At 39.8% G+C, this 26,693-nt stretch overlaps 1 protein-coding gene and 1 long non-coding RNA gene across 3 annotated transcripts in view; one reads left to right on the top strand and one right to left on the bottom strand.

The window, feature by feature from the left end:
- Positions 1 to 26,693, top strand: part of LOC137320795 (uncharacterized) — a 38,853-nt gene that overhangs the window by 7,478 nt on the left and 4,682 nt on the right. Inside the window, exons 2-3 of one of the 2 annotated variants that reach the window (XR_010962649.1) lie at positions 3,495 to 3,638; positions 23,230 to 26,288. This is a non-coding gene — a long non-coding RNA (uncharacterized lncRNA). Of the gene's footprint in view, positions 1 to 3,494; positions 3,639 to 23,229; positions 26,289 to 26,693 lie in introns of those variants that run through there. The other variant, XR_010962648.1, reaches the window with a different exon arrangement.
- The window catches only part of slc30a5 (solute carrier family 30 member 5), a 45,010-nt gene continuing 22,217 nt past the window's right edge, over positions 3,901 to 26,693 (bottom strand). The window contains exons 6-16 of the mRNA XM_067982637.1: positions 22,334 to 22,421; positions 22,069 to 22,145; positions 20,761 to 20,931; positions 16,646 to 16,934; positions 15,460 to 15,668; positions 13,857 to 14,014; positions 13,180 to 13,309; positions 12,670 to 12,907; positions 11,119 to 11,345; positions 8,921 to 9,049; positions 3,901 to 6,064 (exon numbers count right to left, since the gene is read on the bottom strand). Coding sequence (XP_067838738.1) covers positions 5,894 to 6,064; positions 8,921 to 9,049; positions 11,119 to 11,345; positions 12,670 to 12,907; positions 13,180 to 13,309; positions 13,857 to 14,014; positions 15,460 to 15,668; positions 16,646 to 16,934; positions 20,761 to 20,931; positions 22,069 to 22,145; positions 22,334 to 22,421 — 1,887 coding nt within the window. The 3' untranslated portion in view covers positions 3,901 to 5,893. The remainder of the gene's footprint in view (positions 6,065 to 8,920; positions 9,050 to 11,118; positions 11,346 to 12,669; positions 12,908 to 13,179; positions 13,310 to 13,856; positions 14,015 to 15,459; positions 15,669 to 16,645; positions 16,935 to 20,760; positions 20,932 to 22,068; positions 22,146 to 22,333; positions 22,422 to 26,693) is intronic.

The following is a 26,693-nucleotide window of genomic DNA, read 5'->3' as shown; positions in this document are numbered from 1 at the left end:
GTACGGGACCTGCACCTGTGTTTTATGTGTGCGATTTCTGATTTCCATTCAGACAACATTCAGACTTGTAACTTATATTTTGAAAATATAAGAGTCCTGCAAACTTTGAGCAGCCAAGGTGTTGCTCATTAAAAATTCCAGAGTTCCCAACGTCACCATATTGCAGCACAGATTCAGAGATCACCAGGCAGCGAGAATGTTGCGTGTCCCAGCGCCCGTTTTCAGGGTTTACTCAATTTAACCCCCCTTGTATTTAAACAACACCTTTCACATGCTCAGGATGTCCCAAAACACTTCCTAACCCCAATGACATACTTTTAAAAAGCCTAAGCAGGTCCATATATTTTGTAATGTCTTTTAAATGGTTACAGCAGTTGTATCTTTTTATTTATGTTTATATGAACAATGATTACTTTTCAGTTCTGAATATTAAAAATAGCAACTTCTGGAACTCTACTATTATACAAGTTTGGAGGGAGCTTTTTACAACTGCTGATTTTAAAATGTTTTACCAAAAGGTTCTGCTCAAAAGCATCAAGTATTGTTGCAGAGATATTTGGTAGTGAAGATGAAGAGATTAGAAGTTTAAACTCAAGACCCATGTGGAACACCACTCACCACATATTTCCAGTTTAAGAAATCCTATCCCTACCCTTTGCTTTCTATCCTCTAACCATCTCTCTTAATTCAATGAGCCATTATCTTTTCTGTAAGTGTTTTATGTGGTACTTTATCAAATGCTACTTGAAAATACACAAACAACATTCACCATTTTTTTTATTCTTACACTGAATCTAATTATATTTTGGTCACTGCCTCCCAAATATTCCCCTACCTTTAGATTTCACTACTGGCTCTGCTTCACCACCCACAACCAGGTCTTAATAGTGCTTTATGCCTTGTTGGCACAACAAATTGACTGAGAAAACAATCCTGAACACATGCAAAAAAAAAGCCCTCCCCTTTCTCACTACTATTTCTGTAACCCAGTCTATTTTTGGATAATTAAAATCTACAGTAATGACTCTATTGTTACTACTTGCCTCTCTAATTTATCTACAAAATTCATTCTCAATTTATTTTCCACTGTTGGTGATCTAAAATATACTTCCTTGCCATAAGTCACCTCAAAAAAAAATTCTGTTTAGACCATTTCTCTATTTATATCGTTACACTAGTACTATCTAATTAATACAGCAATTCTCCTTCCTTGCCCATTCTTCCTGGAATATGTAATTGTCAATCCTGTCCCAGATGCAGCTTTGTTCCTTTTACTGGTCATGATTTTCTATTTTAAGCAATGATTCTAGTTCCCCAATTTTGTCTCTTTTACTTTAAGAAAAAGAACTTGCATTTATTCAGCACCTTTCATGATCTCAGGACACTCCAAAACACTTAATAGCTAACAAAGTAGTTTTGAAGTGTAGTTGCTGTTGTAATATAGGGAAATGCAGCAGCAAATTTGCACACAGCAAGGTCCCACAAACACCAATGAGATAATGACCAAATAATCTGTTTTTTGATGGTGTTGGTTGAAGAATAAATATTAGCCAGGACACTGGGAGAACTTCCCTGCTCTTTTTCAAATGGTGCCATGGAATCTTTTACATTCACCTGAGGACAGACAGGGCCTTGGCTTAACATCAGTGAACAGAAGGCATCTGACAGTGCAGCACTCCCTCGGTACTGTACTTTAAAAAAATAATTCTCAGTATATGGGTGTCACTAGTAAGGCCAGCATTTATTGTCCATCCCTAATTGCCCTTGAGAAGGTGGTGGTGAGCCTTCTTCTTGAACCACTGCAGTCCGTGTGGTGAAGGTTCTCCCACAGTGCTGTTAGGTAGGGAGTTCCAGGATTTTGACCCAGTGATGAAGGAACTGCGATATATTTCCAAGTCAGGATGGTGACGGTGTTCCTATGCACCTGTTGCCCTTGTCCTTCTAGGTGTGGTAGAGGTCATGAGTTTGGGTGTTGCTGCAGTCCATCCTGTGGATAGTACACACTGCAGCCCCGGTGCACTGGTGGTGGATGGGCTGCAGATCAAGCAGACTGCTTTGTCCTGGATGGTGTCGAGCTTCTTGAATGTTGTTCCAGCTGCACCCATCCAGGCAAGTGGAGGGTATTCCATCACACTCCTGACTTGTGCCCTGTCGGTAGTGCAGAGGAATTGGGGAGTCAGGAGGTGAGCCACTCGCTGCAGAATACCCAGCCTCTGACCTGCTGTAGTAGCCACAGAATTTATGTGCCTGTTCCTGTTGAGTTTCTGGTCAATGGTGACCCCCAGGATGTTAATGGTGTGGGATTTGGCGATGGTAAGGCTAATGAATGTCAAGTGGAGATGGTCATTGCCTGCACTTGTGTGGCGTGAATATTACTTACCACTTATCAGCCCAAGCCTGGATGTTGTCCAGGTCTTGCTGCAGGCAGGCATGGACTGCTTCATTATCTGAGGAATTGCAAATGGAGCTGAACACTGTAATCATCAGCCAACAGCCCCACTTCTGGCCTTATGATAGATGGTCATTGATGAAGCAGCTGAAAATAGTTGGGCCTGGGACGCTACCAGAGTCCTGGGACTGAGACGATTGGCCTCCAACAACCACAATCATCGTCCTTGACTCTAGCCACTGGAGAGTTTGCCCCAATCCCCATTGACTTCTTGGTGCCATACTCGATCGAGTGCTGCCTTGATGTTAAGGGCAGTCACCCTCACCTCATCTCTGGAATTCATCTCGTGTCCATGTTTCAACCAAGGCTGTAACGAGGTCTGGAGCCAAGTGGTCTTAGCAGAACCAAAACTGAACATCGGTGAGCAGATTATTAAGTGCCGCTTGATAGCACAGGTGACCACGCCTGCTATTACTTTTATGATGACTGAGAGTAGGCTAACAGGATGGTAATTGGCCACGTTGGATTTGTCCTGCTTTTCATGGACAAGACATACCTGGGTAATTTTCCACTTTGTCTGAAATGTCACCCTAGATTTTATGTTTAAGTACTTGGAATGTGGCTTGTACCCACTAAGCTAAGGCCGACAAATACACATTGATCTACATGCATTTTAGTATGGATTCCCTAAATTCCTACAATGGAGACCTGGTTCTGAATTTTAGTTTGTCTACAACTAGGCAAGGTTAGCTTTCTACAATGGATGAATTTCAGTCATTAATGTGGTATATCTTGGCAACACATTGCCCATCTCTGATGCAGGAAAATAGATGGGACAACCCTACACTTAAAAAAACATGTCTCTAGTTGGCTAATATACAGCACTATACAACCTGCACTTGATAATGAAAGAATATTAAAAAAAAATTCTGTTTCTATCTGGTTTTAATTTCAATTAAAAAAAATCAACTTTAACACATCCTAGTGGATCTATTGTAATCATGAACTTATGACAAATATAGTGCTATGTCTAAATTGTGTGTTGACTTCTGACTATATAGGTAGCAGTGGCTACTATTCATACGAGTCTTAATGCTGTCATCAGGCTACTTGACAGTGTGGGCATAACTCATGGAAGCTGAGCCTATCCTTAACTGGAGTCTACACATGGGCATTTCCCAAAAGAGCTGCCGGATAGCAATCAGGAGCAGGAACCGTGACCAATTTTCTCCTCCCTTCCACAGGATTGGTAAGGCCTATTAAAGCAATCATGTTCTAGCAGCTAACTCTTGATACCTGAAGATTGAATCTGGAACTTTCCTGATTTGTTACTCATTGCATAAACTTGAAGTGTCATTGGGAAGCCACAGTTTAGAATCTCAATTTGTGGAATTATTGGATGGCTGCCATTGTTTTCGAACATAGCTTCCAGAACATATACCATATTTCTGTATTAATTTTTTCTCTTTAAAAAGCATGCCTTAAATACAAATACCGATTCAAAAAAATGATTAATCTTCAAAGTATATTAGTTATTACATTCAGCTCAATCTTTGCATTCTATGTGTGCTTTAGTTCATCAATACATAATGCCAATAAACTGAGATGATCCCATCATCCTTCACAATTGACCGTAATAGAATTATTTCGCTTACTGTCGACACAATTAGACAGATCATGCTGAATAGGTTTGAAAGTTTCAAAACAAACACCAATTACTTCATGGAAACAGGGCATGAAATGTCATAAGACAGGCTGTATAAATATTACCTAATCATAACTGTGGGCCAAATATACTTCTGAATGTTTTTCTACTACTATTAGGTACATAGAATTTGATCATAATATAAAATCTGAAGCAAGAAAACATTTGGGGCATCAAGCCCGCTCCATCCAGAGCCCATTCCTTCTCTTGCATCACCTATTGACCCCCTAATGTAAGGGGAAAATGATCAGTGATATGGATATCTCTATTCCTCAAAATCACTCTGCATCAAAAAAAAATCAATGAAAATTCTGATGCCAATAAAGAGCTTCGATACCTTTTCTTGTTTCATTCTAATCCAGGTACCTTTCCTTTTGCACAAACTCGACATACCCTGATAAGCTCCGACATTTGTAAGTGGGCAAGTATTGGGAAATAATGTCAAGTAATCCAAAAATTGCTGCAACTCAATGTTACTTTGTAGTTTTCTGCACTGCTGTTCCATTTGGGACCTCAAAATAGTACAAAACTGAATAGATGAAAGGGAGCTTAATACCTTGTTTACAGAAAAGGTGCTTCTATATTTCTGAAACACATTTAAAAGATAGCCATTTTCAGTAGCAACTAAAATATAGCTTAATGTCTTACCAAATGTCACAAAGAATATATTAATTGGTAGTTCTCATTTTAAGCTCTGAAAACTCCAATATCTGTTGCTTTAAAGAGAAACTTTCTCCATGGCTATCCTCGTAACTATAATATTAAAAGACTGGACTCTCAAAGGAGACTCAAGTTAAAATCCAGTTGGGTTTCTGCAGAGATTGATTCTGACAGGTTTGACTGGGTCATCTGGGAAAAGGTGGGAGTGAAATGGGAAACCCATCTCAAGGGCCATCACTTCCCTCCATTACCAAAGTACAACTTTAGTAGGTTTATCAAGAAGTGACTGACATCTATGGAGATATCAATGAGCCAGATAGTCCCACCCATCCAAGGAGAGCTTAGATTGAGGAAAAAAAACTAAACAAAATTTTAAATTGCATTTGCCCAGGCAACGGAATCCTGTAGATAATGAAGAAAAGTACGTTTACTGAATTCGGTAGGGTGGTTAGGTGTTTTTTTTTGTTTTTGCTTTATGAAACACCTTATTAAAAATATAGGCATAACAATAAATTCAGTATTTTCAACACACTCATCAATTCAGAGATACAAAAATTCCACAGGATTTGCACATGAAATAGGTGCAAAATATAAACAAAACAAAGACAAAACTGGTAACACCAGTTAATCGTTGGTCCATCATTAACAAGATAATTCCACACAAGACAAAACTGGACACAATTTTAAAAATGAGCACAAATCTCATTCAAATGGTTGAGTTTCTATGCAGTTCGATCCATCTTGAAACCACTATTTTCTAAAAAGTCATTTAGAACACCCATCTAATCTTTCCATGACATACCATGCTGTACATAAAGGAAATTATAAATCTAATACTTACAGCTGAAATGTAAACATCAGGTCAACATCCTGTATACACAATGTATTTAATGCTGAAATTTTCCATTTTACTGCTATTGAAAGTTCAGATCTAGTGTTCAAATTTCTGTTCACTAATCCATAACAAAGAAAAACTTCTTTTGTTTTTAAAAAGGAAAACTGTTCCAAATCAAATATATAATGTGTACAATTCTGCAAAGTTTTGTTTAATAAATATACTATATATAAAACCCTTGGTACATTGAAGTGTAGGCGCTCCTATTCTGTAGTTTCCAGGCAAAGGTTTTTCCTGGGTTTGGTCACATGATATAAGTACCATCTTTTAAATATTTTACGGCTTCCATTTGCTGCGTCATAGCGAGGATATCCTGGAAACCTGCACTTAGGCCCGACATATGCTGGAAGTACGACTCCTTCTCCACCTGAACTGACAAGTTGTTTACTCCAACATCTTTTAAAGCGGCTGTCACCTGATTGCAGTACAAAGAAATGATATAATCCATAAATGCAAGTTAAAATAATATTTTAAAATTCCTTGATAATACACTTTGTGTTTACGACAACTTCAAATATAAACACAGACAAAAATCTCTCAAGATTGAGCTTTATGTTTTAGACTAATCCTATTACCCAAAAGAACTTGAGGTTTTTTTAATCTATTCTCAGGGGATGGGTAATGCTGGTAAGGTCACATTTATTATCTATAGTTGCCCTGACGTGGTGTTGCTGGGCCTTCTCCTTGAACTAGTGCAGTCTGTGCACTGATAATTCTCCCATGATAGCGTTAAGTAGGGAATTCCTGGATTTTGAGCCAGTGATATATGTCCAAGTGATCAACAACTTGCAATTATGTAGTGCCTTTTAGGAAAGAGGGAGCGAGAGACAGGGCGAGCGGGGGAAGGATACGGCTGGGGGTGGGGGGTGGAGAGGAAGAAGATGACGGGGTGGGGGGGGGGGGGGGGGAAGTAGAGATGCATCTGTAGGAATCTGTTAGCGTTTGGAGGTACAGTTCCAAGGAGGTTTGATTCGCGATGAAACTTTTGCAGTTGGCTAGGTTCTGGATGAAGTGTTTCATTTGTAGGTAGTGGTTGTGGTCATATTTGGGAGTTGGATTTTGCGTGCCAGTTGCTTAAAGGGATAATCTGGCTCCAGTCAAGGGACGAGCTTAACCTGGCGATGTTTCTCTTGTGCTAGGTTTAGGATGCACCCATGGTGATTTAGTCTGAGGAGAGAGCCAATAGGACCTGTGGGATTTTCAGAGAAGCACAGGTATCTTTCCAAGCTGACAGGAATAAAGGAAAGCCAGCACAGATTTGTTAAAGGCATAATCGTGTTTAACAAACTTGATTTGAGTTTTTTGATGAGCTAACAGAGAGGGTCAATGAGGGCAAAGCGGTTGATGCGTGTATGGACTTTCAAAAGGCGTTTGATAGAGTGCCACATAATCAAAATTGAAGCCCATGGAATAAAAGGGTGAGTGGCACCTTGGATGCGAAATTGGCGAAGTGACAGGAAACAGAGAGTTGTGGTGAACGGCTGTTTTTCGGACTGGAGGAAGGTATACAGTAGCATTCCCCAGGGGTTGGTACTAGGACCGCCACTTTTTTTGATATATATTTGTGACTTGGACTTGGGTGTCCAGGGCACAATTTCATAAACTGCAAATGACACAAAACTTGGAAGTGTAGTAAAGAGTGAGGAGGATAGTAATAGACTTCAAGAGGACATAGACAGGCTGGTGGAATGGGCAGATGAAATTTAATGCAGGGAAGTGTGAAGTGATACATTTTGGCAGGAAGAATGAGGGGAGGCAATATAAACTAAATGATACAATTCTAAAGGGGGTGCAGGAACAGAGAGACCTGGGGGGTATATGTGCACAAATCTTTGAAAGTGGCAGGACAGGTTGAGAAAGCGGTTAAAAAAGCATATGGGATCCTGGGCTTCATAAATAGAGGCATAGAGTACAAAAGCAGGGAAGTTATGTTGAACCTTTATAAAACACTGGTTCGGCCACAGCTGGCATATTGTGTCCAATTCTGGGCAGCGCACTTTAGGAAAGCTGTGAAGGCCTTAGAGAGGGAGCAGAAAAGATTTACTAGAATGGTTCCAGGGATGAGGGACTTCAATTACGTGGATAGACTGGAGAAGCTGGGGTTGTTCTCCTTAGGGCAGAGAAGATTAAGAGGAGATTAAGAGGAGATTTGGTAGAAATACTCAAAATCATGAAGGGTTTAGATAAAGTAAATAAAGAGAAACTGTTCCCATTGGTGGAAGGGTTGAGAACCAGAGGACACAGATTTAAAGTGATTGGCAAAAAAAACCAAAGGTGACATGAGGAAAAACTTTTTTTTTTATGCAGCAAGTAGTTATGATCTGGAACATGCTGCCTGAAAGGGTGGTGGAAGCAAATTCAATTGTGGCTTTCAAAAAGGAATTGGATAAATACTTGAAGGGAAAAAAATTGTAGGGGAATGGGACTAACTAGATTGCTCTTACAAAGAGCCGGTACGAGCTTGATGGGCCAAATGGCCTCCTTCTGTGCTGTAACCATTCTATGATCCTATGAGTGTTGTCGCAGTCTGGAGCATTTCTCTGGAAACACACTCTAGCCAGACAAATCCACCCACACATCCAGATTGCCCCAAGGGAAGGTAAGAATGGGCCAACTGGGAACACTGTCTTAAACCATCAAAGATTCTCCTCTGCTTGACTGGGTTACAAAAGACTCAGAGGGCAACGACCTGGCATCTTACGAGAATCTCCTACACATCTCTCCAGCTCAGGTGAAACCTTCGGGACTACACAAAATTAGTCTTACCCTCTGAGTTTACCTGAAGCTGTATCAACAACTTCAATGTGTCATTATATTCTGTAGCTACTGTGTAACAAGACTACAGTAACCTCACAAAACGCAGGTTAAAAAAACTGGATTTGTTTTAATGCTTTATGCAGGGGGTACTGAACATGTGGAATGGACTACCTAAGGAGATACTAGGGCAGATGGTGTGTTTTTGATAGTATTAGCATTAGTTTTTGGGACTGCCCAGATAGACTTCAGTTTTTCGCAGTCCTGTACTTTCCCATGTTCCTATTCATTCTAGGCACTAATATAACATAGCACAAGATTTCTACAGCAAGGTATAAGTTATTGGATATGTCAGTAGTTGAACAAGTTTTAATTTACATAATAGTAGGTCATGTGACGGAAATAGCAAAGTTAAATAGTCAAGAAAAAGTGAGTGTACATTAAATTGTTTTATATTAATGCTTTCTTGAAAAGCACGACACTAGAAATGCAGTACATAGAATAAGCAGCACTATACCTGCTGTACAATTCTCTGCTCCACAACATCTGGCATGACCTGTACATGTATGGTTCCTGCTATCACACTGGCTGAGTGACGCCAGAAATGAGGATCTCGATAAGATAGAACACCTTCAATTTTCTGGATCTGAAATCATTTGTACATTCAGAAAACAAATTTACTCATTTCTTTTAAACATATTCAGAGACTTCTGAAATTTTCAAAACTTTACTACTTGAACTGTAATGCACCAATGTCTTTGTGGAGAGGGTAAATAGAGCAGTAGGAGAGGATTCAACCTTGTATGGTGGGAGAATGGAGAAAATATACCATTCAAGTTTAAATCCTCTCCCACCACTCTATTTACTCTCTCCACAAGTACATTGGTACATTACAGTTCAAGTGAAGTATATCCCTTTGGTATAGCATTCCTTTCTTCCAGAATTTGCTCCAATGTCCCAAGAATGTGAACCATTCTCTCCTGCACCAGCCTTGCAGGAATGAGTTGACCGTCCTAATCATTTCCTTCTTAACCTCTCCAGATTGTGGCATGGAAAGAAATCTGGAGATTACTACTCTTGAATCTTGGTTTTCCATCTGATACCTAATTCCATAAACTATCTCTGCAAGACCTGAAACATACTTCTTTCTACATCATTGGTTTCAACATGGACCACAACTTTTCGGTACTCTTTCCTCCCATCCCAAATATTTTCCACCTACTCTGTGATGTGCTTCATCTTGGCACCAGGGAGGCAACATGCTACTTGGGACTCTGGTTATGGCTATAAAAATAAAGGCTGTTTATTCTCCTGACTACAGAATCTCCCACTATCACCACTCTCCTAGTATTATGATCTACCTGCCTCCCAGTGTTCCTCAGGAATACCCTCCTCTAAGTCACTGACCAGCCCACAGTTGTCAGATACCACGGATCTATTTGACAGCTTCGATAACTCAGGGATTTCCTACAATTCTGTCTCTCTCTGTTGATCCTGCAGATGGCCACTGACCTCTCTTTCTACATAATCCCTGCATCCTGAACGGTTTAGCACTGCATTTTGAGTGACCACAGGGAGGGGGAACATTACTATTGAGAAGGGTGTGTACGCAAGAAAAAAATACATTGAATGTAAATTTAACTAATCTTTTTTAAAAAAAATTCTCCTACTAATTGCCCTACCTAGGACCAATCCCATTGCTTTGTCAGTGAACTACTTCATAATGATACTGCAGATCAGCAATGTTAACAGTCCTGGATGCTGAGTTGGAAGCAACAGCAATATTAAAATTCATGACCATTCAAGCCAATCTAAACAACTAATATGGCTAGCAGCTGTTTGCTGCCTTCTAGAGTCATGTGCTGGCTATTCAGAAAGTTGAAGTATGGATTATATTAACTAAAGTTTCTAAGTAGATTACTGTTTTAAAAAAAACTGTTAAAAAAAATTTCCCTGATGGTAACATTTTCCTTTAATGTTACCAAAGTGATACATTGTTATTTTTTGATGTTGACTGAAGTATTCAAAGTATAAAGATGACCACGGGTTTTAGGTCATTCAGTTATGATGGCAGGTTGAGGAAGCTAACTCTATGCATGTAGTTAAAGGGAGGGATAATGAACAATTTTTTTTTTAAAAAGGTAACCATTAAGATGTATTTAGAAGCACTATAAGAAATGACCAGCAGAGAATAATTACAAGACAAAAACAAAACTGAAGAAATACCTTCTTCATATTTTTTGAGTTGTCAACTTACAGAACGGACTGCCATCTGTGTAATAAATGCTGACTTGGTCAAAGCATTCAGAAGGAGCTGGTTCAATTCTCAATTCAGTAGTATGTGGAGGAATATGGGTTTAAAGTAGGGATAAGATTTTTTTTAAAATGGCTAGCTTTAGTTCTGAATCAAAACTTGGATGATTGAACAGCCTAGAGGGGCTAAATATGTTTCTCGCTCCTGGTTTCATACATCCATTTATAAAAATGTGAAACAACTGGCAAAAGTCCAATAACAAGACTGCCTACAGCTATTGCAAAAAAAAATCACTACATGTACTAGATCACTGCTGTGTAATTTGGCAACTTGACTTCACTATTACATGCAGTCATACTGCCAGTAATCACTGTTCAATGTTGCATTCAGCAACTATGGCATTTTATGATAAAATATAAAATTTTCTGTAGTTGGATGCTAGGAAGGAAACAGATTCTGACCTTATTTAGAGCACTACTGAGTTGTTTCTCATGTTCTGGTGGGGTCCGTAGCAGCAACAACTGACAAGCATCTTTCATAAGCGGGATGACACTTAGAAATATTAACACAGCAATGAAGAGGGAGCAAATAGGATCAGCAATTAGCCATCCAAATTGACGAATTAGAAGAGATGAGATGATTACTCCAACGCTGCCCAATGTATCCGCCAGCACATGCAGAAATACTCCTGCAACAGAAAATTTATTACAAAGGGATGGAAAAGACCAATGAAGTCTATTTGACAGTCTAATGTCTGGGAAATATGTTCCATGATACCCGTCTACCCCTCCATCAAAATAGTGCCACGGGATCTTTTACATCCACCCGAGAAGGCAGACTGGACTTCGGATTAACACCTCATCCGAAGGACAGCACCTCCAACAGTGCAGCACTCCCTCAGTATTGCACTGGAGTGTCGGCCTAGATTCTATGCTCAAGCCTCTGGAGTGGGACTTGAACCCACAACCTTGACTCAAGAGTGCTACCAACTGAGCCACGGCTGACACCTTCAGGATCAATGTAATATTCTTCCAAAATAATCAGTGACATCATCAAGCAGTATTGAAATGATGCATCCAATATTTAAAAATAAACTTAATTTCCCAATGGCTTAGTGGATTTATCCAATGAGTTGCTGAGTTATACAGACACTTAGGAGAGAGTCATCAGCTTCCGAGGAGAGAGGGAGGGGGGGAGAGAGAGAGAGAGAAAAGAAAAAATGAACTTGCATTAAATTAGAGACTTATCATCCTCTGGATATACCAAAGCACTTCAATTCCAACTAATTACTTATGAAGTAGTCACTGCTATGTAGACAAAAAAGTGAACTCCTCAGCTAAGTGGTAAATAATACACTTTTACATTCTGGTAGATTTTTTTTTGAAGGGTGAAACTTCTTCTTTAAAAGGGATTTGTATTTTTCTCTTTCCCAACGGGAGTGGAGCGGCGACCCCTCCCCATTGTATCCGGCCAGCCCCCCTGGTAGGGGACTGAGAGTCAGGCTAATGACCTGGCCACATAAAGGATCTTCATTACAGAAAAACCCAGAGCATGTTCTGCTGGATGTAAATGCAGTGGAAGGAAAGAGCCGTTTTATAAGCCATTAGGCACACGAGAGAGAAGTTGAGCTCTTGAAAAGACCTGGAATCATCTTTAAAATACACAAAAAAGTAGCCTAGCTGATAATCTAATGTCTTGGTAACATGAAATACTTGGTAATACACCCTTTTAGAAAAAAAAAGGTTTGGGGAGCAGGCACGTGAGTAGGATTAGATTAGATGGCTCGCAGAAAAACACCGGCAAATGTACTGTTATGCTGTAAAATCCTATGATTCATGGCTCTTAGTTTAACTTGAGTGCTCTTACACACCAAACGACTTCATAAAAATAGGGTATAGCCTTTTCTTATAAATGCATTATAATGGTTTTTTAAAAAAGCATGTTTTATGCCTAAATTACTATTTTTATGGTTATATTCGGCAGAAACTTCTTCAACTGCACTAACACTTTACCTCTCATATTAGCATTCATTCCTCCTCCTGAAGATCCATGGGAGTGCCCGTGGTTGTGACTGTGGCTGTGGCTGTGGCTGTGGCCATGTCCTCCATGTCCGTGGTCGCTGTGAGAATGTCCATGCCCGTGGCCATGCTCATGTGAAGGACAGTTACTTCGAGAACCGCCATGGGAATGGGCGTGGCTAAAGGCACAGATACCAATCAGGTTCACTATAAGACCCCCAATGGAGACTGGCTGTACAAGATTAAGAAAAATGCAAAGGAATAAATACAGTTCATTGCAATATTGGAATTAATGCCTGTTTGAATTTACAATGAAAGACATCAACTTCTGGAATAAATATGCTTTATACTGAAACTGATTATATCACAACACAATATTCACTGTACAGTATTAAATAATAATCTTGAAATCAAGAATTAAATACTACTTCTACTAAACTGGTAAAGTAAAATCATAAAAACACTGCCTATACATACACCCAAGAACTGTTAAGGAACACCCACCGTTAACATTTCAGTGTCTATGTCTGGAGGATCAAAGACTCTTGCCACAGACTCAACAAAAACAAAAAATGCTATAACCATTAGGAAAAGTCCGTTAATAAATCCAGACAAAATTTCAAGGCGACCGTATCTGCAGAGAGGAAAAGAAAAATAGTTAAAATTTAATTTGTTTGATAAATCACTATCAAGATCAACAAGTATTGTAATTACAATACCAGGATCAAATACAGTATTCTACAAATGTAAATAGAGTAACTGCACCATCATGTCATATTACACGTCACAACACTCCATTTTGATATAGCAATTTGAGACCAATTTTTCAATAATGTGCTTAGCAGGGTTTCATGTTAATGCTGCAACATCTATGCCAAAAAATGTCTCACCACACTACCAATAAGTAGATTAACTGGTCATTCATCTCATTGCTGTTAGTGGGAACTTGCTGCCTGTGAAATGGCTGCCACATTTCCCCACATAACAACAGTAGCTGCACTTCAAAGTGCTCAATGAACATGAAGTGCTTGGAGATCCTTCTGAGAGTTGAACTAAGGCACCATAGAAATGCAAGTTTGTTCATTACCCTTTTGTTTTTAAATTGTGAAAACAATACCACTCTTTTCTATACTTGTACGCATTAGTGTTAAAGGGTAAAGATCAGCATTAGGAAAACTAACCCATAAGAGTAAATTCGAGTTGCCTTCCATCTGGTCATTAGGGCTGCAAAGAGGCCCAAGACTAGTGCTGAGCAGTCAAATAGCATGTGGAAACCATCAGAGATAAGGCCAAGGCTGTTTGTCCACACACCATAGAACAATTCCACAAATGTGAAGGCCTAAAACAGAAAGAAAAAATGCCTCTCAATGGATTGTTTGTTCAGATCCAGCTTAATGCTGAAGAAAATTGCTCATTCTATGAATTACAATTTTTATTTTCTTACAAATAACTGAATTACGACCTTAAATATCAGGAATACATGATGCAATTGGGCAAAAATGTCACAAAATATCTCTAGGAAGAGTCAAGGTACAACTACCAGAAGGTAATCTTCTTTACAACACCACAAAGATCACCTACTTCCATCTCCGTAACATTGTCTCCCTGCATCCTGACGTCAGCCTATCTGCTGCTGAAACCCTCATACTTGCCTTTATCACCTCAATATTTGATTATATCCAGTGCTCTCCTCAATTACCTTCCATCCTCCATCAACGTCAGTTGATCCAAAACTCTGTTACATGTGTCCAATGCCACACCAAGTTCCAGACGTCTGTCATGCCTGTCCTTGCTGATCCAACACCTTAAATTTTAAATTATCAGCCTTATGTTTAAATCCCTTCATGACCCCACCCGTTCCTATCTCTGCAACCACCACCACCATCACACCCCCACAAACTTCTGTGTTTCTTGTCACTTCTCTATCTTTGTTCCAAAGTTGATGGTTGTCCCTTGGACAGCATAGGCCCCACATTCTGGAATTTCCTCCCTAAACTCCTTTGACTTTCCGCCCTCCCCTCCTTCAAAACCCTTGTTTAAACCCACATCCTTGATCAAGCTTTTGCGTTCATTTTTCCTTTGGTTTTTGTGAATTGCCTTGGGACATTTTTCTCGGTTAAAAGTGTTATATAAATGCAAGTTGTTGCTAGTGCTGCTGCATTTGTTCACTCTTCCCAATAAATCATATGATCTCAAGGGGTTACTGGAGTCAGAAAATGCCTGGAGATCAGCTGAAGCAGCCTTTTAAAAAAAATTATTGAAGAGTCTAGGTAGAGAACTAATGCCATAGTGCATCATGGTTGAAAAGAAGTTAAGACAAGGTAAAATTGTATTTTTAAATTTGTTATTGGGATGTGGGTTATACTGGCACGGCAATGTTTATTGCTCATCCCTTGTTGTCCTGAAGGCATTAAGAATGATCAACACATGGAATATAATGAAAATCTGGAATTATTTAAGAACCAGTTAGATGATGCAATGGGGGGACCTTGGGATCTTTTGATGGATGAACCATGATGGGCTGAATGAGTTTCCTCATCCATAATTATCTGGTGATGGGGCTCAATATAACGTGTGCAATGAATGACAATGTTAAATCGCAGCAAAGTTTAAAAAAACAAAGTCAATTTCCAAACCAAAGTTCTGTAACCCAAGCAAGATTCTGGCTCATACATTAGCATCTTATTCAAAGTTGCTTAATGGCATCTCCTTGTTCATAAAATAAGAAATGTTCTGTTATTTCAAATGTGGAAAAAGAAAACCATGAAAACGTGAAATACTCACTAGGTTAAGGCAGAGGAAGTAGAAGATCTGTCTAGAGTCGTACTCTTCCAGGATTTGTTTCAAAGACTCTTTGATAAACCTGGGCAGTGACTGGGAAGTATGCTGCAAGGCATCACCCATGAAGTTATACAGTGGGGTACCTTCAGGTGAGTAACCAACTAGGGTACCCTTCTGGCCTTTCTTGGAAGGCGAGGATAAGATGCTGGCAGCTGGGGAGAGAAAAACACAGGTGAATTAAACAAAATCCTTTTGTAATTCAATCTTTACGAAGGTATGCATATTTGTCACATTTTTTTCAATTTCTCTAAAACTTGAACTTTCCTATTTCTGTGATCAACACTGACTGTCCATAAAGGTGAGGTATAAAAAAAGTCCCAAAGCTCTTCAAATACAACAAATTACTTATGAGACTGGCAAGGTCCCACAAACAATAATGTGATAAATGACCAGTTAATCTGTTTTTTGGTGGTGGTGTTTGAGGGAGGAATGTTGGTCAGGAATTCTGCATCGGACCACAGCAATACCTTATTTTGGGTGCTGAGGCACACTCCATGCAAAGAAAAACAAAGTTTTCCAGAAATTACATTCCTGAATTTCACCACAAAATTTTTCCCCTTCAAAAAAATACTTGTCTTGTGCAATTACACAAATGGTTGTACTCAGAGGAAAATTGAACAGATCATAGCAGTTAACTTACTATGAAACTAATGACTTCTGTGCAAATATTTCTCAAAAACTAATGATCTGAAACTTTAAAAATAATGGAAACAAAATGCTAAAAAATTGGAGATTTTTTTCCATTGGAATAGAGAAGGTCAAAGAGGATCTAAGAAAATTGTTCAGAATTAAGAAGAGTTTTAAATGGATAAACAGTGAATGATTGTTTCCACTGGTTGCAATTCTCTGGGTAATAAGGACAAAGGCTAAGGATGATCACTAGAAGATGAAGGGGTAAGTTAGAAGAAATGTTTTCACACATGAGTTAATAGCACATCATTTAAAGGGAAATTGCCTAAGGGTTGAAAAAGAAAATATAAAAAGATATAAAGAAAGGGGAAGGAAATGGAATTCAAATGAATAGCTCCAGCTAAAAACCAAGCAATGGCACAAGCACAATGGGCCAAATAGCCTCATTCTGTGCTGAAGTTTCTATGATTTTACGATGTCTGAAAACAAGAGTACTCACCTAGTATAAAGAAAATGGCACTAACCACCACTCCACCTGACAATACATGCTCAGTACTGTGCTGCAGGGTTTGTTTGTTGATCACACGTAGCTGATCAGTTATTGGATGTGTCCAGAAATTAGCAAGAAGTAGGGCACCAAAAAAGACCAGAATTGAACCATATTGTGCACACTTTGAAGCTTCCATCTTGGCTGAACATATAGATTCCACATAGAAGTCCAATATTAGCACACAGAAGATGACAGTCCCAAATGGCAGGATAAGGGAAGACCAGGATTCTATTTTACTCTATAACACAAAGATAAAATATCTAATAAGGTCTGTGTCATTATTATTAAAGTTACTATAACAGGGCACTGTTAGAGCCATAATTCACTGTAAATTTCAACGGTGCAACGCTATACACGATTTGGCTATTGAAAGTGCATCTGTTTGAATTATCTATAAATAAAACTTTTTTCTCTAGTTTTTTTTAAGCTAGACTGGTCCCTCCAGGCAGATGTGCTGCAACTGATCATAGATCTACCCAAGAAAAAGGTCTTAAAACATATCTTATTTTAACAGTACAAAAACTGCACTCATGCAAACATGTTTTTTTATTGTATGTGCAGTTTGAAAACTTTCTTTAGATATGTTTTCATCCATATATAAAAGAGTCCCCACATCCCAAATGTGTATGGCTAGGTGGTTTTATTTGGGTGCCATGGTTCTCCCTCCTAGAGGAGGAATAATCACTTCCACAGCAAAAATGGCTAGTTTAACTAACAGAAAGTACTGTGTTCATATTTTCAGAGCTGCCTTTTAGTGCAAATCTAAGAACAATGCAGACATTGCTTTAGCTCCTGGGCATTTACAGCCAGTGAACTGCCAAAATGTACACATAATTTTAATGGCGTCTCTTAATACTACCAGGTGCCCTTATTTGCAATTCCCAATTTGAGGCGTCTAATCATAGAAAATTTATGGCACAGAAGGTGGCATTCCATCGTGTCTGTGCCGGCCGAAAATGAGCCACCCAGCCTAATTCCACTTTCCAGCATTTGGTCCGTAGCCTTGTAGGTTATGGCACTTCAGGTGCATATCCAGGTACTTTTTAAATGAGTTGAGGGTTTCTGCCTCTGCCACCTGTTCAGGCAGTGAATTCCAGACCCCTACCACCCTCTGGGTGAAAACATTTTTCCTCAGCTCTCCTCTAATCCTTCTACCACTTACTTTAAATCTATGCCTCCTGGTTATTGACCTCTCTGCTAAGGGAAATAGGTCCTTCCTATCCACCTATATCAAGGCCCCTCATAATTTTATACACCTCAATTAAATCTCCCCTCAGCATCCTCTGTTCCAAAGAAAACCCCAGCCTATCCAATCTTTCCTCATATCTAAAATTCTCCAGTCCTGGCAACATCCTCGTAAATCTCCTCTGTACCCTCTCTACTGCAACTACATCCTTCCTGTAATGTGGTGACCGGAACTGTACGGAGTACTCAAGCTGTGGCCTAACTAGTGTTTTATACAGTTCTAGCATAACCTCCCTGCTCTTACATTCTGTGCCTCGGCTAATAAAGGAAGGTATCCTGTATGCCTTCTTGACTACCTTATTTACCAGTCCTGCTACCTTCAGGGATCTGTGGTCATGCACTCCAAGGTCCCCCACTTCCTCTACACCTCTCGGTATCCTACCATTTATTGTGTACTCCCTTGACTTGTTTTCCCTCCCCAAATGCATTACCTCACATTTCTCTGGATTGAATTCCATTTGTCACTTTTCTGTCCACCTGACCGGTCCATTGATATCTTCCTGCAGTCTACAGCTGTCCTCCTCACTATCAACCACACGGCCAATTTTTTTTATCATCTGCAAACTTCTTAATCATGCCCCCTACATTTAAGTCCAAATCATTAATATATATCACAAAAAGCAAGGGACCTAGTACTGAGCCCTGTGGAACCCCACTGGAAACATCCTTCCAGTCACAAAAAGACCCGTTGACCGTTACCCTTTTCTTCCTGCCACTGAGCCAATTTTGATCCAACTTGCCACTTTCCCTTGGATCCCATGGGCTTGTACTTTTTTGACCAGTCTGCCATGTGGGACCTTTTCAAAAGCCTTGCTAAAATCCATGTAGACTATATCAAGCGCACCAGCCTCATCGACCCTTCTTGTTACCTCCTCAAAAAATTCAATCAAGTTAGTCAGATACAACCTTCCTTTAGTAAATCCGTGCTGACTGTCCTTGATTAGTCCGTGCCTTTCTAAGTGACGGTTTAGCCTGTCCCTCAGAATTGATTCCAATAATTTGCCCACCACCGAGGTTAGACTGACCGGCCTGTAATTACTTGGTCTATCCCTCTCTCCCTTTTTAAACAACGGTACAACGATGGCAGTTCTCCAATCCTTCGGCACCACGCCTGCATCCAGTGAGGATTGGAAAATGATGGTGAGAGCCTCTGCTATTTCCTCCCTTGCTTCTTTTAACAGCCTGGGATACATTTCATCCGGGCTTGGTAATTTATCTACTTTCAAAGATGCTAATCCCCTTAATACTTCCTCTCTCACTATGTTTATCCCATCCAATATATCACACTCCTCAACTACAATCTCTGCATCGTTCCTCTTGTTTGTGAAAACAGATGCAAAGTATTCATTAAGAACCATACCAACATCTTCTGCCTCCATACATAGGTTACCTTTTTGGTCTCTAATAGGCCCTACTCTTTCCTTAGTTATCCTCTTGCTCTTAATGTATTTATAAAACATCTTTGGGTTTTCCTTGATTTTACTTGCCAATATTTTTTTATGCCCTCTCTTTGCTTTTTTAATGTCCTTTTTAATTTCACCCCTGCACTTTCTATACTCCTCTAGGCTTTCGGTTTCTGACATAAGCTTTCCTTTTTTGCCCCATCTTACCGTGTATTCTCCTTGTCACCCAGGGGGCTCTAGATTTGGCAGTCCCACACTTTTTCTTTGTGGGAACTTGTTTACTCTGAATCCCTTGAATCTTCCCTTTGAATGCCTCCCACTGCTCTGACATTGATTTACCTCCAAGTAGCTGCTTCCAGTCCATTTTTGCTAAATCACTTCTCAGCTTAGTAAAATTGGCCTTTCATCAATTGAGAACTTTAACTCCTGTTCTATCTTTGTCCTTTTCCATAACTATAATCTAACTGAATTATGATCACGACCACCAAAATGCTTTCCCACTGCTACTCCTTCCACCTGCCCAGCTTCGTTTCCTAAAACTAAATCCAGAACTGCCCCCTCTCTTGTTGGGCCTGCTACGTGGTATCTTTCTTTTAAATTGTGATTATTGTACAGCATACGAACATAAGTACAGGACGTGAAATTACCCTGCGGTTCATCTGGCTGGTCTTAAACACCAATACCTGTCGATCGTCAATTCCCACAAATACCAATTTAATCCTTCCTTAAACTGTCTCCACTGTTTCCCGGGAAGTCTATTCTCCATAACAATGTGCACTTATATGCTGCCTTTAATGTAGAAAAATGTCCCAAGGCACTTAGCCGTGAAGGAAGCAACAGACACCAAGCCTTAGCGAAAGAGTTAGCTCAGTTGACGAGATAGGTTCTTGAGAAGGCTTTTAAAGGTGGAAATAGAGGTAAAAAGGTGACGGGATTTACAGATGGAGTTCCAGAAGGTAGGGCCAGGACCGTTAAAGGCTCTGCCACCAATGGTGAAATGGAGAAGGGGGATTCAAAGGCAGCCTGAGTCAGAGAACATGGGAGAGGATGGAAGACTGGAGATGATTGCGTAAGGTGAAGGTGTGTACAAGGGTTTTGACAGCAGTGGGGGTGAGGTAGTGGCAGGGGCAGAAGCAGGTGATGTCATGAAGGACGAAGTAAGTGGTTTTGGTAATTTTATAGAATAAGGGGTATAAAGCTCATCTCTGGGTTGAACAGGACACTGAGATTGCGCACATCTTGTTCAGCCTGCGTGAACAGTCAGGGAGCGGGATGGAGTCAATGACAAGGGAACAGAGGTTTTGCACGATGAAAATGATGTACAGTTTGTTATAAGCCAAGGTGGCTTAATATGCATAATTTGTTATAAGCCAGCAAGCCTCTTTGCCCTGGTAAATGTATTCTATGCAGTATTACCTCTGTTGTTGCAGTCAATATGATTACCCATGGAAACAATAAGAGGGTTGAAATTAGAGTAGATAATGTATGCAGGCGTTTGGCTCCACCAACATCCACGGACAGCTTTCTGGAGGCTGTATGAAAACCAACCTTGAAACACAATGACATCACGAGTAATAAAACCCCACCCTAAAAGAGACAAATTAAGAATTAATGAGATGGAGAATTTCCATTGACATTGATCTTTGAAAAAGAAAATGCAGGATGCAAATTAAAGTCCCACATACTGAATCTGGACTGGTTTTTATGTTTCTGTTTCTGAAACAAATGACCACAGCCCACCTTAAAAAATGCTATTTTTGCCATCTCTTTAGGTCTAGCACTTTGTGCATCAGTCTCTGGCTGAGACAGTGGAGTGGCAACCTGATTAGTCCTGATTTTTACTAATATCATTTTTAACTAGCTGCTGGGAGGTGAGCAAAGGTGACTAGGATTTGTAGGAGAACATTCAGTGCTTCCCCTGAATGGGATGGCCAAGATAGGTAGCTCCTCACACAGGAAAATCAATGGCACAAATCTGCACCCTCCCATTCTATAAACAGAGTACTGATTGCATAACTATTTTAGCTCACTAGGCTAATTCGTGCACCGGAAAGCTAGTCATATGAACAGCTGGAGAGAACTACAGATATCACTAGATTCATTAAATGTATTAGGGCTGACCCGCCACAGTCAACACCACGCATGGCCAATTATATTTTAACTGTGGTATGGCAAAATGGTCTCCTACTATAGATTGAATGCATCAGTTTCATACTCATGGAAATGAAGCTTACCCATACTTCATAGTGAGAGTGAAATCACTCTGTTGTTACAGTAGGTTATACAGCTTGAGATTTCACTGAGCAGTATGCAAGCTCTGACTCCATTAGTACAGAAATGACTCTCAACTTGTAAAGGTACTGGGAGGGAACAGGGGAAACAAATAAGAAAAAAGTAAACAGTGAAAAACAGGCTGGCTACGATGCCCGCCACACTTTACCTAAACCCTATAGATAACACTGAGTATGCCACGTATACTATGGAAATGGTAAAATATTACATATTTTTTAAAAACTAAGTTTTAGTAGTTGGAAAAAAATCAGAGGTTGGTTTCGAAATTTCCAGTATTAGACCTCATTTGACAATTTTGAATATTTAAATTAAAATGTGTAAAATGCCAGTTGCTTAAAATGTTTCAGCATTGACTTTATTAGGATGACAGACCATTAATATGAACAAATTGCTAGCTGATGCCATCCATGCTATTACAAGAAAATGCATTACCTTGTGATCTGCTACCCCAAGAAGAGCGATGGCTGTGTATAATGCATGGGTTAAAGCACTGTCATGATGTCCCTCAGCTACATGGCAGAATTAGGTCAAGAAACAAAACATACTTGAATTTAAAATACTGTCTCAATAACTCAATCATTTCATCATTCAACAGCAAGGTAAAAGATTTGTTGTCCAATTAATGAAAAAAATATAAACATACATCTTACACACACACACACACTCAACACTGTAGTTATTTAGTCAAAAAGGATACGGTGTTCAGCCATCTTGGCCATTAGGTCATCATTGTCAAACAATAATAAACAAATGACAGCAATAATGAAGAATGCAGCTCCTCTTATCTATTGATGGGAAAAAAGTTTATCTATTTAGATTAATAAATTGTAAATTCCCCAGTTTAACTTTACTAGAAGAAATTCTTTAAAGCAGTGGCTTTCAAACTTTTCTCGTTAGAGGACCCCTTACAAATATTGACACACTCATAGGGATCCCTTGCCCTAAAGACTTCCAAAACAGCACCTGCTGCAGAAAGGAAAACAGTGCTTTAATGGAGAAAACATTATTAGTATGCAGCAACTCAAATAATGTGCTAGTAAACTGATAATACAGAAATCTTATGAGCTTGTGTAATCCAGGAACCCTTCAAAGGCCCCTAGGGTCCAGGATCCGTAGAATGAAACCGTATGTTTAGACTACTGTTTTCAGTAAAGAATGCTCCCCTAATGGCTGAGTAAGTTTAACCAGTGAGTTGCTGAGTCATACAGACCAGGTAGATCCCTGTTCTGTGAAAAGTTAGTTGATCTCGGCTAAGATAGCAATGCGGCAAAGCAATTGACCAGAGTTTCGCGCTTGACTGGTATCCAGTGAACTCTCCTGGAAGTGTACATGTGGACTTTGGGTGAGGAAAGGATCAGGCACGATGTCTTTTCATGTTGAACAGTTTAAATACTCCAACTGTCTAGGCTCACACATGAAAAATAGCTACTTGGACAAAATAGTGGAGGATTGGAAGGAGTCTACATCTTCAGGAGAACGAGGAAGAAAAAAAGAATATTCAATTCAGAAAAAATAAATTAAAAGGATATCCAGCCCTTTCATTGTTCAGATAATATTTAAATTGAGATGATCTATTACTTTTTCCATCAACAGATCGAGGGAGCGGGAAGCCTCTTAGTGAAGTACAGGACAACACCCAACAGAAAACGCAACTGGCATCATAAACCATGTGTCCAAAGCTTGAATGCTTTAGGTTATGTGAATTTTTCAACTGGACATTACCTTGAAGTTTGATGAATGACACCCCATATTATCCATAAACCAGATGTTCTCTTCCACCTAGAAGGACAAGGGCAGCAGGTTCATGAGATCACCATCATCTCCATGTACCCCTCCAAGTCATAGTGGGATATATATCGTTGTTCCTTCATTATCACCGGGCCAAAATCCTGGAACTCCCTACCTAACAGCATTGTGGGAGTACCTTCACCACAGACTGCATTGGTTCAAGAAGGTGGCCCATTAACTCATGGGCAACTAGGGACGGGCAATAAATGCAGGCCTTGCCAGCGACATCTAACCCCGAAGAACGTTTAAAAAAAAACTTACCAGTTACATTGGATAATGAATTGGATTTCTTTGCCACTAAGATTAAGACAATCCATTCAGATGCCTCTACTGCTACTCCTCCCCCACATCAAGCCAAATCACCCCCCAGGCTTCCCTTGCCTTGAACCCTGGTCTCTCTCTAGCTTCTCTCCCATTTCCCCTCATGCCCTCTCCAGCTTATCTTGATAATGAGAACTACTTTCTGCTCCAGGTGACCTCATTATTATTGAACTTCTGTCCACTCAATTTCCCTTCCAGGCCCCCATGCTATCTGACATTATAAATGATTCCCTCTCCTCAAGTACTGTCCCTCTCCCTTTCAAAACCGCTGTCATCACCTCCTTCAAAAAACACATCCTTGACCCCTCTGTTCTCGAAAACCACTGTTCCATCTCCAATCTCCCTTTCCTCTCCAAAGTTCTTGAACAGATTATATTTTCCCAAATCCATACCCACTTTCATGTAGCTCCCTGTTTGAATCTCTCCAATCAGATTTCGGACCAGCCACAGCATCGAAAGGGCCCTAACCAAAGTCACAAATGACATCCTTTGTGACTGTGATAAATGATCCTTCCTCGACCTCTGCAGTCTTTTGACAAGGTCACCCATACCATCCTCCTCCAGTGCCACTTCTCCATTATCCAGTTCAGAGGACTGCCCTTGCTTAGTTCCACTCTTACCCACCCAATTGTAGCCAGAGCATCTCTACAAATCTCCACTTCTAGAGGCCCGCAAATATCTCTTCTTCCTCATCTGAGATTTCATCCACGGGGTCAGCCTCCACATGTACGCAGACAACATTCAGCTCTACCTTTCCATGATATCTATCCATCCAATGCCTTTGTGTTGTCAGCCTGCTTGTCCAATACCCAGTCTTGGATGCAATTTCTTCCAGTTAGACACTGGGAAGGCTGAAACCATTGTCTTTGGCCCCCAGCACAAACTTCGCACTCTTGCCACCAATTCCATCAATCTCTCTGGTCACTGTCTTAGGCTGAAGCAGACTGCTTCCAACCTCAGTGTCCGATTCAACCCCAAGATGAGGTTCTGAATCCATATCCTCTCCATTACAAAGACCACCGACTTCCACATCTGCTACATTGCCTGCCTCTTGAGCCTATATACCACTGAAGCCCTCATCCATGCCTGGTCACCTCCAGACTTAACTATTTCAATGCTTTCCTCGCTAGCCTCCCATCCAACACCCTCTAAACTTTAGCTTATCCAAATCTCTGCTGCCCATATGTTATCCTGCACCAAGTCTCGCTCATCCATCATTCCTTTTGTTGTTGGCCTACATTGGCTCCAGATCCCCACTTTAAAATTCTCAAATTCGTATTTAAATTCTTGCGTGGCCTTGCCCTTCCCTATCTCTATAACCTCCGTCAGTTCCCTAGACTTTTCCGTTACTCTAATTCTGGCCTATTGTGTACCCTCCCCCTCTCTTAGCCCCAGCATTGGCGGTCGTGACTTCAGATGCCAAGCCGCATTACTTAGAATTCCCTCCGCCTCTCTCTCACCCTTTAAGATGCTCCTTAAAACCATCTCTTTGACCAAGCTTTTGGCTACCCTTCCAAATATCTCCTTTTGTTGATTACATATCTGAAGTGCCTTGGGATGTTTTCTACGTTAAATGCACTAAATAAATGCAAGTTGAATTAATCGAAGGATTTACCACCCAGTGCATTTATTTTTATTCGTTCATGGGATGTGGGCGTCGCTGGCGAGGCCGGCATTTATTGCCCGACCCTAATAAAGTACAGCTGGCAGCACTCTCAAGGCTTGGTCAGATGGTAGTGGGCACGAGCCCCACACCAAGAATTGAATGTATAATATAGGTTAAGCGTCCAGTGCAGTTCTGAGGCAGTGCTGCAGACAAAGGTTTCATCCTTCGAATGAGATGTTAAAATGTGATCCCTATGACACTATTCCAAAAAAAAACTTCCTCCCTCGACCAACACTACCAAAAAAAGAAAGAAGCAATGAAGAGCCTTGTATATCTTGATGCAGAAATAACACACACTATCCATAAATACAACTGTTAAACTTGTACTTGATTATTAACAGTTTGTAATTGGTCCCAGAAAATGAGGACGTTCTTCATACTGGAATATCCAAATAGAATGAAGAAAATGAAACATATACATTGCATTATGAAAGTACAGAACACAGTAAAGGCAGTAATACAACTGCAATGTTTGGATGATGCATTACTCAACTTTTGTTCATACTCTCTGAATGTGTTACATGTGGTTACAATGAAAATTATTCATGCTGAATTAATAGACAGGAAACTAATTAATGTACAAACCATAGCATCCTGATCAATTTGAGGTCTCATATTATACCATTATGACCATTAGAGGGTAGACAATGATCTAATTATTAAGATGCAGTTACTGAACTTGTCCAATACATTAAATGTTCACCCTACTAGCCGATAAGATTTCAAGGATTTAATAATTTAGCAATCTCTCATAATGCCATTTTACTTATCCACTATTCCACATTTGGTTGTTGAACAGTTATGAATGATATAATTCCTCAAAACAAGTCAATCCATTGAAATTAACATAAATGTACTTTAATTGAAATAAATTAGTTGACAGATTTTATACTTGTGTACTGTGTAGAATTCATGCTTACCAATGCCAGATACTGATTAATGTGACATTTATTTCTCTCTCACAGGTCTAAATTAGGCTGATCATATGACCATTTACATGAATTAAATGATGTGAATGTTTGCACGCCTCGGTAAACACATAATTCAGAAAACCGGTTGTATTGACATCCACCACTGGAATGCAAGAATTCTTCAAAATGGCAGCTAAATTAAGTTTATGGGCAATTTTACTTTTGTAGTTTTAATAAAATATTTTTTTAGACCTAAATATTTGTAACTACCTCTAAAATAGTGAAATACCATATCAAAAACAAAAGTTCTCCACTTTTTTGTTTTAAATTTAATGTAGTTACTTAGCCTTATTCCAACAGTTTATAAAGAA

This window comes from Heptranchias perlo, chromosome 4 (genome assembly GCF_035084215.1).
Source record: "Heptranchias perlo isolate sHepPer1 chromosome 4, sHepPer1.hap1, whole genome shotgun sequence".
Lineage (NCBI taxonomy): Eukaryota > Metazoa > Chordata > Chondrichthyes > Hexanchiformes > Hexanchidae > Heptranchias > Heptranchias perlo.
The sequence above is the reverse complement of the archived record's forward strand: the minus strand, read 5'-3'. Positions and strand labels throughout refer to the sequence as shown.